This window comes from Mirounga leonina, unplaced genomic scaffold, assembly GCF_011800145.1.
Source record: "Mirounga leonina isolate KUSES-001 unplaced genomic scaffold, KU_Mleo_1.0 Mir_366, whole genome shotgun sequence".
Lineage (NCBI taxonomy): Eukaryota > Metazoa > Chordata > Mammalia > Carnivora > Phocidae > Mirounga > Mirounga leonina.
The window spans coordinates 25,674,834-25,691,435 of record NW_023270709.1 but is presented as its reverse complement, the minus strand read 5'-3'; the positions used below and the strand labels follow the sequence as shown (position 1 = coordinate 25,691,435).

The following is a 16,602-nucleotide window of genomic DNA, read 5'->3' as shown; positions in this document are numbered from 1 at the left end:
CTGCTTCTCCCTCTCCCACTCCCCCTGCTTGTGTTCCCTCTCTCGCTGTCTCTATCAGATAAATAAATAAAATCTTAAAAAAAAAAAAGTAATGTTGATGCTTATAAACAAAGATGTATGTAAGTAATGATAATTAGCTTAGTAAGAACCAAGGAAAAGGTAAGTCATAGGAAATCAGAGAGAAGATGGTAGAGAGCCAGTCCCAAGGTGGTTGGTGAAGCAGGGCCTGGTTCTTGAACCAGTTCTGAAGATCATCAGGAACGAGGTCTGTCCAAAGGGGAGCAGAGCTCACAGGGCCCCCCTGTGCGAAGGATGGCACCCGGGCACATCTGTGAGCATGGCAGGAACAGCGGGCACCCAGAGGGGGTGCTGAGCCAACTTCGCAGGATCTGGAAATGCCCATAAGGAGGCAGGCATTCCCCGTTGATGCTGGGCACAAACAAAGAAGGGAGGCCTCTGCTCTTCTGAGAGAGGGGCCAGTCGGTGGGCTCCTGATGGACGCCACGTGCTCTTGAAGAAGGGATCCCTCGTCATCAGGTGCTGGAAGCAGAAATGTGGTGGCTGGTGATCCAGGCATGAAATCAAGACCTTGACAAGACATGTGGCTGTGCAAGAGACAAATCTAAGAAATATAAGGCATGGAGAAAGACACGAGCTTTCTCGTGAAATAACTAATTTTTACGTTGAGATTCTTATCCAGAGCATCCTTGGGCCCGCCTCCTCCACTCCTCCTTCCTGCTGGGATGTCCTCTTCCCAGCTGACATCTAACCCATCCTTCCCAGCCAGTCCACACATCGCTTTCCTGAGCCTGCCTTGTGACTTTGGAAGGTGACTGTCTTCCACGTGACTCCCCTAGCCTCGCGCAGCCGTCCCTGGAGCTAACACATCTATCTCTTCTGTGCCTTCCTTCTAAACACTCTGAGCACTTTCGCTAGCCCTGAGGGTCTCTGGAAAGCTGCAGTCGTCACTTGGGATCTTCCAACTTCGATTGCCCAGTGTCGGTGACCTGGCAGAATATAAGCAATTAGCGTATTGAATTAAGAGACAGCTCTTTCAATAAACATGAATTTTAGTGGATTTTTGTTTTGCTCTGAAGGTAGTGTGACATGTCTTATCTACGGTGATAGCTCTAAAACCACAGACGGGGTCCCTCCCTCTCTTTCAGGCCTTGCTCTATTACTGTGAAGCGCTGACAAAGGCAAACCTCCAGCTCCAGAAGGCAGCTTGTCTGGCCCTGAAGAGCCTGCAGGTAAAACCCAGCCTTAGAGACCCAGACAGGTCAGCTCGGAGCAAGGCGGGGGCCACGGACGCCCAACAGCTCTCTCCCCGTGCTCGGGAGCACTGTGTTAGCAGCGCATCTTACTTCCTTCGCTGCGGAACCTGTGTGTTTGTTTGGGGATCTTTGTTGTTGATTTTCGTTTTTCTTTTTTCTTCTTTTTAAATTCTTTACTTAAATTCAATGTGGTTAACATATTATTAGTTTCAGAGGTAGAGGTCAGTGGTTCGTCGGGTGCATATAACACGCAGTGCTCATCCCGTCACATTCCCTCCTAATGCCCGTCACCCAGCCGCCCCATCCCTCCGGCCCCCTCCCCTCCAGCAACCCTCAGTTTGGTTCCTGTCATTAAGAGTCTCTTAAGGTTTGTCTCCTTCTCTGATTTTGTCTTGTTTTATTTTTCCCTCCCTTGCCCTAGGATCCGCTGTTGTGTTTCTTAAATTGCTCACTAAATGTGACTTTGTTAGAGCCAACAACTTTCAGAAAACAGTCGTGTGTTTCAGTAGCCCGCAGGTCAGGGTTAGAAACGTAGACCTTATCCCAAAAGAGAGGTGACATGATGATTTCCCCAGTCTTTCTCATGTACAGAAAAAGAGCAGGGACGGGCGCCTGGGTGGCTCAGTCGGTTAGGCGTCTGCCTTCGGCTCAGGCCTGATCCCTGGGCCCTGGGATCGAGCCCTGCGTGGGGCCCCTCCTCTGTCGCTCTGGGCTAAAATAAGCTGTGGTCTGCCCACACTGCCCACCGCGGTCAGCTGTCCCCCCGCACCAGCGCTACCTGGGCCTGGCTTTCTCCCGGGAAAGATCGTCGCCCTCTGGTCCCTCTGTCAGCTCGTCAGAATCTCAGAAGCAGCTCTTTGTGTCGCCCCACGCGGGCTCCTGCGCTTCCAGCCGCCCTGGCCCTGGCCGGTGCTGTGCCAAGAGACCCCACACTAGGCCCCCCGCCGCCTCCCCGCGCTCGCTCCCGTGTTCCGTCCCCGTCTGTGCACTGATGACTCCCAGCCCGCGCCCCCCCCCCAGCATGTAGCCGGCTCGCTGCTGGCTGTGTCCGCTAGCAAGTCACCGCAGATGCACCCAGCTCACCCACCCCCAGCCCTCGGCATCTCAGTGGGTCGTGCAGCTCACCCTCACACCCTGTACAGCCCGTGTCCTTCCAGCCCGCGTCTGTCCCCTGCCTCCCCGCTCTGCGCACCGGATCCGAGCCACCTCCCCACCAGCGGCCTCTGCCTCCTCGGAGTCCCAACGCCTTCCGTGCATGCTCTCGGCCACGGCGAGAACGCTCTTAACACAACACGAGCCCTGCTTCCCAAGCCCCGCTGTAGCTTTCCATGATTCCACGAGTGAAGGCCCAAACCCTTCCTGCGGCTTGTAAGGCTGTCTTTGAGGAGCGCCCCTCGCATGGAACGTGTGTCCTTCTCCACCCCCCCAACACACACACCCCCCACTGCCCCACTTGGCTAATTGCTCTACGACCGCCCTTCCTCTGTGGAGACTTCCCTGGTCAGACCAGGTCCCATTTCCCAGCCATGTCATGCCCTGTAGTAACTCTGTGTCCCACCGTCTGGCTTTCCACGGGAGTGTAACCTCTTGAGAGCCAGAACCATGTCTTCATGGCTGAGTCTCCCGTGCCTGGCGAACTGCCCTGTTCGGAAAGTGCTAGATGAATGCGCAGTAAACACCCAGACGAATTCCCACCACCCACCTTTACTCCGCGCCTCCGTTTTGGTCTAAACTAAGCATTAACAATTCCTACGTTAGCGCTGTCTTGGAAGCAGGGAGGTAGAGCAGAAAGAACTCCCAGGAGTGGCTTCTCTTCTGGAAAGCAGGCTGGTCTCCCGGCTTCTGACGCCCTCTGGGGTGTCCTCTGGGAAATGAGGGGTTTAGCAGATTGTCGGGGCTCCTGCAAGCACGCGCCCTGGGCTCCGTCCCAGGAAATTCTAGTACTGTGCCCCCTGGATGACACTCAGCAAGCCGTGGGGCCCCCCGGGGGAGATGGCCTTGACGTCCGCACCAGCTGTGGGGTACTGCGACTCGGGGGACCCCAGACAGAAGTGTCAGAGCGCTATCTCACGACTTTCTCCCTGCAGGCCACCGAAAGCATTAAAATGCTCGTGACATTGTGTCAGTCCGACACTGAAGAAATCAGAAACGTGGCCTCCGAGACCCTCTTGTCTCTCGGTGAGTTTTTTTTTTTACCCGATTGTTTCCTTTTGGCATTCAGGAAGGAAGTGAAAGGAGATGTTTCGTGTGCACTGTTTGAGCAGTTTCCCTCCGTGGGCTCTCTGCTCACACTCACACACACTCACACAGGGTATGAGGAACTGGTCAGTTTCCATCTTGCTTCAATGCCCTGTTCTCACCGTCCGGTGTAGAGGGTGAGGGTTGCTCTCTGGAGCCTCTCTAGATGGATCAGTCTGTGCGCTCTCTGGAATCAAGAACAGAGATTTGAACCGGGAGGCTGAGACAGTAGTCAGGAATCCAGCTGGGATGGCGAGGTTGGGGTGGCCCTCGTAGAGGGATCGGTGAGTGGCTGAGATTGCGGAGACGCGCCCCAGGGTATGCCCTAACCCCCTGCTCCCAGGGCCTCACCCTGGCTCTCCGATGAACCCCTGGTTGCCCCGTGGGCCAATGCCCACCTGAGCCCTGACACCAGAGAGAAGAAGTGAAGTGTTTCTTTTATTCTGGAATAGCCAGATAAATCTTGCCCTTCACTTCACTTTAGAAAGCTTCGTGCCCACCAGGCTGCATACCTTTATTCCTGCTGGGGAGTGAGGAGGGTGGAGAGAGGCTCTCTTAATCTTGCATAACAGATAGTTGCTATTTTAATGCTACACCTGCTCTCAATGTGTAAAAACTAGACTCCCGAAAGTCCTCAAATTCTATCCGGTTGATACCACTCGTTGGAAAAAAGCCACCCCGGCTTGACTATAGTGGCTTAATAACGTCAGGGAGACTCTCATGGCATTTGTAATCACCGTGAAGATCACATCCATTGTAGGCGTCCTTTCTTACAGTTGTTGGTGTAATAACACTTCCTTCTGCTATTGAATATATCATCCACCGCACAGAAATCCAAGCCAGCGTATGTTTGTTTAAAGGATAAAACAGTTATTCCTTATGGCTGTTTTAGGCATACAAAGATGTAATTCCCTAAAAATGTGCCCAGGGTGTTATTAGTTCGAGCTTCCTTTACCCCTTCATGCCCCGAAATAACAATGAAGGTAAGCCGGACGTTAGGAACGCAGAACCAGCAACACCTCTTCACCCAGTGCAAGCTGAAGAGCGTGAGAGCCCTGCTGGGGGTGCCCCAAACTTCACTTAAGCTGCACCCCCAGCAGCATCTCCGGGAGGCATCCTTATCCGCGCTTCACTTTGGCTTTTTATTTAATTTAATTAATTTATTTGACAGAGAGAGAGCATGAGCAGGGAGAGGGGCAGATGGAGAAGCAGACTCCCCGCTGAGCAGGGAGCCCGATGCGGGACTCGATCCCAGGACCCCGGGATCATGACCTGAGCCAAAGGCAGACGCCCAACCGACCGAGCCCCCCAGGCGCCCCTTCACCTTGGCTTTTGCCCTGCGCTGCTCCCCCCAATCCCCGTGCCCCCTCACACCACCAGCTGGTGGTTCTCAATGTCAGCCGCACATCGGCATCACCAAGAAAGCTTTAAGATGCGCCCATGCCTGGGCTCTGCTTCCAAAGATGCTCTTTCCATTGGGCCTCGGCACTGTGTTAAAAGCCTCCAGGTGATTCTACCATGAAACAAGTTTGAACTCAATGCTCTGAATCGCCTTTGACCCTAATACACAAATACAGTCTCACACAGATGGCTGAATCAGTAATTGTATCCACTGGATCCCCCTGTGGTAACGGGGCTGTCCCAGTATTCACAGGTGGCTAGGGAGCATTTCCGTATGGCTACTGTGAATGAGGAACTGAAGTTTAATTTTATTTAATTTTGAGCAGTGAGCATTTAAACTTGCATAGCCACACGAGACCAGTGGCTGCCATGTCGGGCAGAGCAGTTTCCCCCATTAGCTGTGGCCATTCCATTGTGCTCCAGCTAGATCTCAGTCCGGTTTGGAACCCATGCCAGTCATCCCAGAGCGCAGGCCCCTTCTCCTCTAACACCCTGACTGCTTCACAGGGCTGTTAAAAGACCAGAGGAGGAGCCAACACAGGTCATCGGCCACTGGACGTTAGTCAGGGTGAGGTGCCCCGTAGACCGGCCCTGGTTGTATCTCCGTGGTAATGTTGGGGTACAGCTGTAGAGGATTTGCTCTGTGCCGGGCACTGGGTTGAGGGATCTGCATGGGTTAGCTCATTTAATCATCCCATGGACTCCATGAGGGAAAAGTGCAAATAGTCCCATTTTAGGGAGCGGTACATGGAAGCATAACTCACCTATGGATCCCCAGAACTTGTAAGCACTGGGATGGAATCCTGACCCACCCAGACTCTGGGGGACTCTAGGGAAAGAACTGAACACTTCTGATTTGCAATATATCCATGAGCAAACTAGGAACTGGCCAGGTATTCGCTCTTTTTTAAATAGGGTTAGTTAGCCAAGGTATCCAGGGTATGTGCAAGTAGGCGAGGTAGGAATGGGCCTAACTCAGGCCCTCTGTCTCTGTCTCCCCCTGTCATCACCTGGAAAGATGCTATATTCAGTGTTTTATGTATCAGGGATTTGTGTAAATATTTTGTTTCAAATAAAGGGTTCTACTCCAAAGTAATAAAAAAGGTGAAAAAATATAACATTTGCCTCAGAAAAGTCAAGGCATGCAGAAACAATCAACAGAAATCTCTAAAAATTGGTGGCCTTTGCCAAGAGAAAAGTTCACCATGTTCTTTTAAATGCAGGTGAATCCCTACTTTTCTATGTGATGTATTACTGAAAAACTTAAATGTACCCCCCCTAAAAGCAAAGACAAACTTTTGGTTGATTGAGAGGCTTCTGTTTTCAGGGACTACAGTATATTATAAAACCCATAATTACACTCCCTTTCAAAAACCCACTAACATCAATGTAGTCCCAGCATTTCATGAATCTTTTTTTCTTCGCAATGAACTTGTGATTGAGCACAACTCATACTCCCATCTTTGTCCTTCTTGTATTAAATGCATGAACGCCTGCTTCTTATCACTAGTTATCTATGATTTTTTTCCCATTTCCTAATCATTGTTTTAGATAGGAAAAACGGTACGGAGTGTTCAAATAATTTGCAAATCAGTGTTGGCTGTTCGAGATGACTACTGATGGAAGTGACCTAGCTGCTGGCTGGTAGACAGATCACCACATGGGTCCATGGCAAAGAGTAATGTTTTAGCTCAAGTGTGACAGCCTAAGTTTGACTTTTACAAAAGACCGTTTAGATATGCCAATATGTAATGTAAAAAGTAAAAGTCCTGTCGAAGTTCAATGCTTTGAAGTCAAGGATCAGCCATACTGAAATCCCTAACGCACTTAAAATATAATCCATATGACTTCTCAGGAAGAAATCTATCGTGCGAAATTATCCCCATCAAAAGCCCGTAGAACTTCTACTGTTTCACACCCTGACATTCATTTAGTCTCTTGCATTCCCTCAAAAGTTCTTGTTTGTTCTACGAAGGACAAAAGAGACAAACCCGTAAAGCAGACTCTTACCTCTAGAGAACACCCTGCTGGCTACCAGAGGGGAGGTGGGTGGGGGTGGAGGTGATGGGGATGAAGAGCACACTGATTGTGATGAGCACTGAGTAAGGTATAGAATGGTTGAATCACTATCCTGTACACCAGAAACTAATATAACACTGTATGTTAACTGCACTGGGAGTTTTTGTTTGTTTGTTTTTTAAAGGGCACCTGGGTGGCTGAGTCGGTTAAGCGTCCATCTTCGGCTCAGGTCATGATCCCAGGGTGCTGGGATTGAGTCTCGCATCAGTCTCCCTGCTCAGCAGGAAGCCTGCTTCTCCCTCTCCCTCTGTCCCTCCCCCCACCCATGCTCTCTCTCGCTCTCAAATAAATAAAATCTTTAAAAAAAACCATAAAAAAAGTTCTTGGTCATTTAAACATTACCTAGAAAACAACATAATTAAGAGTATCGGAAGATGATTTCCCTACGTAAAGTTAACAGCGAAATTACACAGCGATCCATTCCCAAACAACTGGTATTGTTATCCTGAGGGATGAATGAGAAAGCCACGTTCCAACTGCTGTTGGTTTTTGATGTTCTGTGTGCAGGGGAAGACGGGCGGCTGGCATATGAACAACTGGACAAGTTTCCTCACTGTGTTCACGTTGGAGGGCGCCATGGGACGGAAGTCGCTACGGCATTTTAATGTGCTCTCCCGTACAGCTCTCTTTCTAAATGGCCCTGTTCATCAAGGTGGTGCTGGGGTCGAGCGGGAATGCTTACAACTTGAAGCGCTCTGTTGAGATTGTCTGGAAATGTAACGTGTTATAGATAGAATTCAAAATCGAGTTTTCCAGGACCTAGCCACTTCTCCTTTGGCCAGTAGAATCGGGCTGTGTAGTACTCTGTAGATTTTATTGTCGATGGCGTCTGACAGTACTTAGTTAAAGAGCCCATCTTATTGCGTATGTGTGGAATTTTAAAACAGCCATCTTTGTACTTTTTTGGAAGTTCTTCTATAAGCCTAAAATAGTCACGTGATGCTTTGATGCCTATCCTACGCCTTGCAGTTTTTCTCTGTCGTGTTCTCAGGGTTGAGTGGCCCCGTTAGCTACCTAATTTCACCTTAATGCAAAGCACAAAAAAAAAAAAAGAATTTCTTCAAATAAAGATTTGCCTGCAGAACTTGGTAAAACGACACATTGTAAGAGTTTAATTTTTCTTTTAATTTTATTTTCCTCAAGCCTCCACTACTTCTTTTGTTTCTTTTCTTCATCCTGAAAGTCCCAAAAGCATGTTTCCATGGTTAAAAGACAGGTGGATGACTAAGAGCTACCTTATTAAGTTTATACCTGTACTCCTTAAAAAAACACATTCAAAGTTTAAGCTTTTTTAAACAAGAGCCATTTTTTTATGATACTTTTACAATAGAGATATTTTGCTGCTATGACCAATCAAAACCAAAAGTCATGGATTCAGAAAGCTGTGACGCTCTTTGAAGTAGAAGTACTTGGAAGTTGGAGGACTCTTAATGGGGTGAGAGCAGAAGGACATTCCAAGTGGTCCTTGCTTCTACAGGAATTACCATGAGATTAGGAAGGAGAAGAATGCCCCTAGGGACCGTCACTGCCCCCAGAGAAATCATTCATCCCTGGGTGGGATCTCTTGGCCAAATAGTTAAAGTAACAGCTTCCTTTATTGCTTCCCTATCAGGGTAGCAAGTCCTCTAAATAAACTACAAGACCACTCAATAGCTTTTCTTCCTCTTAAGAGTATACATGATGGGATATGCCAAGATCTCAAAATAATATGTGTGAGTGTTATTTAAACTGTGGAATATCAACTGTATTCTGGACGTGTTTGTATAAAATATCATTTAGGTGTCTTTCAAATATTTACATTTTAGCAAGACCTTTAAGAACAACTCGTATTCCATTTTAAAGTAAAAATTGTTGGGGTGCCTGGCTGGCTCAGTTGGTAGAGCATGTGACTCTTGATCCCAGGGTCATGAGTTTGAGCCCCACATTGGGCGTGGAGCCTACTTAAAATAAAAAATTAAAAAAAAAAAAAGTAAAAATTGTTTGCCAGGCTTCCTGGCAAATAGTTCTTTCAACTGTGAAGTCATAATGTGTATATATATTTGTATATTTATAAATATTATATATATGCATATATCCTTCATTTTAAAGGTACATTGTACAGTCTATGGTTAGTATGTATAGTCTATAGTCTATGTTAAATGGTTGAAATGATTCTTTTTACAGAAAGTCAAATCACAAATGTTACAGTTTTTTGTTTGGTTTGTTTGGGTTTTTTTTCTAATTTTTTGAATATTGCATGAGTAATTAATTCCATATCTTTTGTATTCATTTCTGCATTTTATTTTTGCTCGAAGGGGGTGCTTTTAGTTTTGTGGCATTTGTATCCATCACTCTTTCAATCATGTAAGTTAAAATAAAAATTATTTTTGAATTATTAGTCTCATGTGCAGAGCCTGCTCTATGTTTTTCCCATGCCCTCCTTCACCTGGCATTTCTACAACACGGTGCACCTCATTCTCAACCTGAATTTATCATTATCTTGCAACTCCTTCACTTGTAAATGAGGATCATAATATTGCCCTCTCAGATTTATTGTAAAGCTAATGGGAGCAAAAAGAGCTGTGTTTCAGAATCGTGTTATCTATGAGCAGAGACCATGAGCCCCCTGAAGATGAAAAGAGCCTTCATTTATTTGTGTGTGCCCCAGCCCATACCCCACCAGCATCATCACAGACGGGCCCCTCGCATTCAGCTGTGAGCACAAGTATTCACCAACTGACATCAAATACCAGTGATTGTTTTTGCTGAGTCAGCAGGAAAAGATTTTTTTTTTTTCCCTATAAGGTTCATTTCTATACTGTTTAACTGAATTGCCTTCCTTACTTCACAAAATATAAAGTAAAATTGTAAACCCCCATTCAGCAGACAACACCAGCACTTCTCACTGTATCCGAAAAGCAAATTAGTCAAATAGAAAAATAAAGATTTTTATCCCTGAAATTTTCCCAGAGATAATATCTCTTATTAAATAAATACTACCTTGATTTTGAGAAATTTCTAAGTATACTTTGTGTGTTTGCTAAAAACTAGATCTCTAATTTCTCATTTATGCAACAATTTTTTTTGCATACTTACTGTGAATAAGGTGTACGCTCAAAGAATATGACTGTTTTTTGCACTGCAGATCAGCAGTGAAGAAAACACAAAAGGCATAAAAATCTTTGCCCTATATGCTGGCAAGGGGAGAAAACAAGATCTGGAAGGCAGTCATAATTGTACAAGGCTGGGGATGGGACAAGTGACAGGGCAAAGGTCACGGGGTAGAAGAGAGTGGTCCGGGAAGGTCTGACAGAAAATTGCACGTGTGGAACTGATGGGGTGAACCATGTGGATATCTCCGGGAAGAACATTCCAAGCAGAGATAACAATAAGCACAAAAGCCTTGAAGAGGAGCCATGCTTGGGGTTTTAGATTTTCTAGTAGCCACGTTTTAAAAAGTACAGAGAATAGGGGACGTTAACTTTAGTAATACATCTTTTATTTAGCCTAACATATCCAAAATATTTCAACTTGTAATCAATAACAAAAATTAGCAGTATGATATTTTGCATTTTTTTCATCCTAAGTCGTCAAAATCCAGTATGTAGTTTACGTTTACAGCCCATATCAGTTCAGACTCGTCACACTTCACGCGCTCCAAAGCCCCTGTGGCCACCGTGCTGGACAATGCATGTCTCTGTTTCCCACGCTGTCGCATTCCTGCCCTTGACTGCATCTGCACACGTGCTCACGTACGTGCATGCACACAGGTGTGGATCCAGGGCTCCAACAGTGGGTTACATGTTTGTCATGTCTCTTCAGGCTCTTTTAATCTACAACAGTAGCCCCGCACCCCCTTTCCTCTCAAGCTTGTATACCTTGATGTATTTGAAGAGTCCAGGCATGTAACACTTTGTAGAAGATCCCAAATCTGGACGGGGAGGTCCACATTTCTACTTTGCAAGCAGAGCCTTGTTGATAAGTTGGAAGTGAAATGTGAGACAGATAAAAGCCAAGGATGAATCCAACACTTTCAACCTGAACAGGTGCAAGGATGGGGTGCCATCTTCCAAGACAGAGAAAGGGAGCTGCTGCAGGCTTAGAGAGGAAGACCAGGAATTCTGACTTGGACATGTTATATTTGAGAAGCCTCTTAGACAGCCAACTGGATGGCTATCAAGTTGACGACTGAATATGTCTGGAGTTCAGGTGAGAAATCCAGTTAAAAATAAAATTGGGGGAGGGGGGTGCACCTGGCTGGCTCAGTTGGTCGGAGCATGTGACTCTTGATCTCGGGGTCGTGAGTTTGAGAGTAGAGATATTTAAAAATAAAATGTTTGAAATATATATATATAAAATTGGGAGTCTTCAGCCTATGGATGGCACTGAAAGCCGGGAGACTGGTTTATCTAGGAAGTATAGATCGAAACAAAGAAGAGCCTATGAGGCCTGAGGCTTGGGACACTCCACTATTTACAGGTCATAAAGAGGTGGAACCAGCAAAGGGAAATGGAGGGTGGTAAGCAGAAGAACAATTGGGTACGACAGCTTAGAAGTTAGGAAAAAAGGCGTTTCAAGGAGAAAGTGTCAAATGCTGAAGACCGAGAATTGGATTCAGCAGAATGAAGGTCATCAGTGACGCTGACGAGCAATCCCAGTAGATTCGTGGGTTGGAAATCTCTCTTTGGAGTACATCCAAGAGAGGATGGAAGAATACTTGAAACGGTGAGTATGGCCACTCTTTGAAGAGTTGTTGTATGAAGGGGCGCAGAGCAGTAACTCGGCGGAGGGGTTATATGAGGTCAAGAAAGCGTTTTACTTTTTTACTGAGAAAAAGTACAGCATGCTTGTTGATGATGCAAACGATCCAGTCGCGATGGAAAAATTAGTTAAGGCAAGAGAAGAGCTGTAGAGCCATCTCCCTGAGTGGGGCGAGGGGTGGCTGAAATATGCTGCATGAATGGAGAGGGCGTCCATAACCGGACAGCAGGGGTCCGTGTGCACGATGCAGCTAGGTGGGCACGGTGAAGACAACTGTGCAAGTGCCCTTTAGCCTGCTTCTATTTTCTCAGCGAGACAGGATCAATACAGGACATCAGTGATGTGGAGAAAAAGTCTGATTACGTGACAAACAAGCAGAACAGGGATAATCCTACGGAAGGAGGTTCAGTATGTGTCGGAATAAGCAAAGTGAAACAGGCAAGCTGCTAGCAGGCGCGGCCCAAGCAAAGGTGCAAAGGCAGGAATGCGCCTCATGTGCGTGAGGGGGAACCGGTTTGGTCCAAGCCGAGATGCTACGCACCCAGAGAAGTGAAAGGAAACTTGGTGTAGCTGAAATCGCAGACGGCCTTCGATGCCGGCCTGAAGAATCAAGGCATCCCTGCTTCCCCCTGACTGTGTATTCCGTTCTCCAGGGTTGCTAAGTGATGCATTCCAGAGTTCTTGACTATGAACTTCGGCTGCTGAACCACCACTGGCTCTTTCCACGCGATGGCTAAGACCCGTGTTTATTATGTGCAGTGTTGGACGCGGATTTACCGCTATTTTTCGGGGCTGTGTTGGCGTGTGCAGAAGTTCTGGAATGTCACTGTCAAGCCCTTTTTCGTGAAGAAGGAGGAGGAAGGAGATGTCCCTTCCGCTGAGAGTATTTTTCACAAAGAAAAAATCGTGGTGCTTGGCCATTTATTAAAGGATGAATCTTTAGCTATTGAGAAGAGGGCTCAAGCTGCGCACCGAATTGGACTGCTGGCCTTCACAGGTACGGACTGAGCCAGCTGGCCTCACAGAGCTCCCCGAAATCTCTTTGCTTGTTATAACACCGTAAGTTAGTGACTTTTCAGAGGTCTGGTCTTAGATGCCCAGGACGTTTCCTTTGCCTAAAGTTTTAGTTCTTTGTCTTTGTACGACCAAAGACATTTGCCAATCATTTTCTCAAGGATCTCATGTTTTGCAAGAGTGAGTCCATCAAGTAAATGATGGAGAATTTTCCCATTTTTATTAGTTAAAAACACACATACCGAAATTGCCTAACGAAGTTCTCATTATTATGTTAAAAAAAAATCAAAGAATCTATACTGAGTTGATGTAACTCCCACCGAGTAATATGATTTCAACACAGAGTAAAAGCGCTTGGGATTTTATTTTTTATCTTGTAAAAATGCGTCACGCAGAAACTACCTTAGAAAAATCATTAAGAGCTTAATGCTATTAAAACACCTACCAGGAAAGACAGTCAGTACATCAGTGAAAAGCATCTGTTAATGTATATTTGGCCAGAAAGTTAAGTGGTAAACTGCTTAAACACACACTGCTCTAGTAATCATCAGGTTTAAACTCACTCCCACGTTTTTTTCCTAATAAATTTCAGGATATACAATGAAATTTTATAGATAATCTTCAACAACACATCTCTTTTTTTAAAAATTTTTATTTATTTATTATTAACATATAATGTATTATTTGTTTCAGGGGTACCCGTCTGTGATTCATCAGTCTTGCACAATTCACAGCGCTCAGCATAGCACATATCCTCCCCAATGTCCATCACCCAGCCACCTCATCCCTCCCACCCCCCCTCCCCTCCAGCAACCCTCAGTTTGTTTCCTGAGATTAAGAGTCTCTTATGGTTTGTCTCCCTCTCTGGGTTCGTCTTGTTTCATTTTCCCCCTCCCTTCCCCTATGACCCTCTGCCTTGTTTCTCAAATTCCTCGTATCAGTGAGATCATCTGATAATTGTCTTTCTCTGATTGACTTATTTCGCTTAGCCTAATACCCTCTAGTTCCATCCACGTCTTTGCAAAAGCAAGATTTCATTTTTGATGGCTGCATAATATTCTTTTATATATATATATATATATATACACCACCTCTTCATTATCCATTCATCTCAACAACATGTCTCTTGATTAGAAGCTCTGGCTGGTAGCTCTAATTATCAGAGATAGATTGATCTCTTTTTTAAGGGTAAAATGAGTTACCTAGATGGGAGTTTGAGAGACTACATTTTTCAAATGGTGTCCATGAGAGAAAACATTTACCATTTTCAAGGACCAAGGGGTTCTAGGGGCCAGAATGGGTGAGAACCACTGGCATAGAGCTAGAAGGAAGACCAGAGACGCCTGTGTGAAGGAAGGAGGAAAGGAGCCCACCGCTTGAGAAGACCAGTTGCCTGTCTAGCCATTTGGGGGAAGAGCTAGCTACTTATAAGAGGGTCAGAATTCCTTAACTTGATGTTATGTAGTCTTAGTTATCCTGGTGGGAAGCAGGGAAGGGCTTATGCCCAGGCTTTCAACGAAAGCTTTATCGTTGGCTAGAATATCCTTAGGCCTGTGGGACTATGAGAGTGCCAATAAGAGAAATGCAAGCCGGTTCACAGCTCCAGTGGCCAGAATCTGGCCAACCATGCCACCTACTTCTTCCCGTCTCAATAGTCCTCATCCCATGTTTTCTCGGCTACTTTCTTGGGGTTTGAGATTTGCACAAGGGAAATCTGGGGTTCAGGTATATGATGAAAGTAGAGTCTAGGACCAGGTTGGGTCCGTAACCAAAGCAAGAAAAATCTTTTAAGGTCACGTTGCTCCCCGATCTGCAAGAGCTGGGCTGAGAGATGAGAAATCAGAGAGAACGGGATAGCAATGGACAACTCATGAAAAGCCTCTCTCTCATCAGTTAGACCCTGCTGGCTTTGCAAGGCGGCATTTTGGTTTTTCTTTTTGTTTGCTCTAACACTCTAGGTATTTTTCAAGGACTGAAGACAGAGAATCCGGAATAAGACCATGAGGGAGCACCGCCGGTTTTGCTCACCTTGAGATACTGACGGTCGGGTGCTTGAATGAAGGAACGAGGGAGGAGGCTTAGGCAGGCAGGGAATTTCCAGGGCTTTGCCTAGGGAAGTGCAGGAGTCAACGTGTCAGTATACAGCAGAAAGAATATGGAGGCATCAGCACTCAAATGTTGCTAGCAATACTTCTGAAATGCAAATACTTGTTTTCCAGGAGGACCAGCTGCTGGGAAATTTGCAGCTGAGTACATGAAAGAAGTAGCTCACTTGTTGAAAGATCATGACATGGCACCAAAGGTAAAGATCTTGTTGCTCCAGAGTATAGCGTGTTGGTGTTACTTAAACCCCGTCAGCCAGAAGAGGGCCAAACATCTGAAGTTTATTCCTATCCTCGTTGAGGTTTTTGAGGACAAACTCGACTCTATGACCAAAAGTGAAATAAACAACGGCCTCCTTGTTAAATTCTGGACTTGCTATGTTCTCTCCGTCATGACGTGCAATAACTTGTCCTGCGTAAAGGAGCTTAAAAACTACAGTATTCTGAAATATCACTTGCAAATACTGGCGACTGAGAATTGGTCTGGGTGGCCTGAGAATTTTGCAGAGGTGCTGTATTTCCTAATTGGTTTTCACAGGAATTAATTTCTCCGAATGCTGCTGACACAGCTGTCTATACCACAGCCTGGAAAACCGGAATAAATAATAAAAAGTCGATATAGTCTTCTTCGGTGTCTTCTTTTAGGTAGTTAAGAAATTCTACATAAATCTTCAACGGTCACTGAAATAACCACACGTATGAAAAGGGCCACTCTTTAAAATGACCTCAGAAAAATTAAATTCATAATATGGGGATTCATTGAAAGATGAGTTATGTATATAACTGTTAGGAGCAATGGTATGTTTTGGGGGTTATTAGATGACATACAGCCAAGGCACCCAACCCAACCCCCAGCTACCCCTTGTAGAGGGCACTGTTACCCCACCTGTATCCTCTCAGCCCCGATGATTTCAGTGCCGGCCCTCCAGCTGCCACGCCTTTAGCCGAGAGGCTCTTCTGGCCACCGGAACATGATTCTGTTGTATGTCGGGCCAGCAGGAAATTCGGGGGAATGAACATCCCAGAAAAGCAGCCCTCAGCTCCCCTGAGGGAGCTCTGGATGGAGGTGGGGTTCCCTCTGCTCCGACCCCTAGACAGCCTGAAGGTAGGCCCTTGGGTTTTCCTACCAAGATGTGCACCCTCCTTATTGGATCGTTAGGGGAGAGGTAACAGAAAACCTGCACTTGACTTCTGTGTTCCCTGGGGTCATGAAAAGCTTTATTGCAAAAGGTAATATTTATCGCAAGTGCCTAAGGGACGTGCACCCGTTTCTCCAGCTACACTAACAGTCACCTCTAGCTGACCTGCGGCCACCGTAGGTTGAATTATGCGCTTTCATTTGTCACCAATGGGCTTTGACCAGGCTGTGCCCCAGCCTGATGCTTCCGCCTTTACTAAACAGGTGGTGTCGTTCTGTGATCCCCGCTTGTATTTATTACAGGAACGCTGAGAGGGACGCGGATCACACCATGTGGACTCACGGGCCTCTCGCGGGCGGGGGTGGGGGAGGTGTTCCCAGACCTTCAACCAGGCAAAGCTGTGTTCTGCTGCGCACCTGTTACGTGCTCATCCACCGTGGCTTTTGTGAACGCAGAGTTTCTCCAGCTAGCATCCCATTTACCGGGGTAGATTAAGGGTTGCAAATCGGTAGTCCCATTGAGAGACTGGGTCGTGGGCAGAAATTACTTTTTTTTTTCCTGTGTCCCGTTTTTTTTATGGTTTTGCAGCAGAATGCCCGACATGAAACATAATTG

The 16,602-nt window shown here is 46.3% G+C and overlaps 2 protein-coding genes across 6 annotated transcripts in view; both read left to right on the top strand.

The window, feature by feature from the left end:
- The window catches only part of RIPOR2 (RHO family interacting cell polarization regulator 2), a 110,627-nt gene extending 102,764 nt beyond the window's left edge, over window positions 1-7,863 (top strand). For all 5 annotated transcript variants that reach the window (XR_004675828.1, XM_034985795.1, XM_034985791.1 and 2 more), the window contains 3 exons: window positions 1,167-1,250; window positions 3,362-3,452; window positions 7,500-7,863. Coding sequence is in view for 4 of the 5 variants with exons in the window: in XM_034985795.1 (XP_034841686.1) it covers window positions 1,167-1,250; window positions 3,362-3,452; window positions 7,500-7,597 (273 nt within the window). In the remaining variant the exon portion in view is untranslated. The remainder of the gene's footprint in view (window positions 1-1,166; window positions 1,251-3,361; window positions 3,453-7,499) is intronic.
- A 3,660-nt stretch (window positions 7,864-11,523) lies between these two features.
- ARMH2 (armadillo like helical domain containing 2) lies at window positions 11,524-15,439 on the top strand. Its single transcript, XM_035030493.1, has 2 exons — window positions 11,524-12,729; window positions 14,966-15,439. Exons 1-2 carry the CDS (start codon window positions 12,462-12,464, stop codon window positions 15,391-15,393), a joined length of 696 nt encoding a protein of 231 aa, XP_034886384.1. The 5' UTR covers window positions 11,524-12,461; the 3' UTR covers window positions 15,394-15,439.
- The last annotated feature ends 1,163 nt before the right edge of the window (window positions 15,440-16,602 follow it).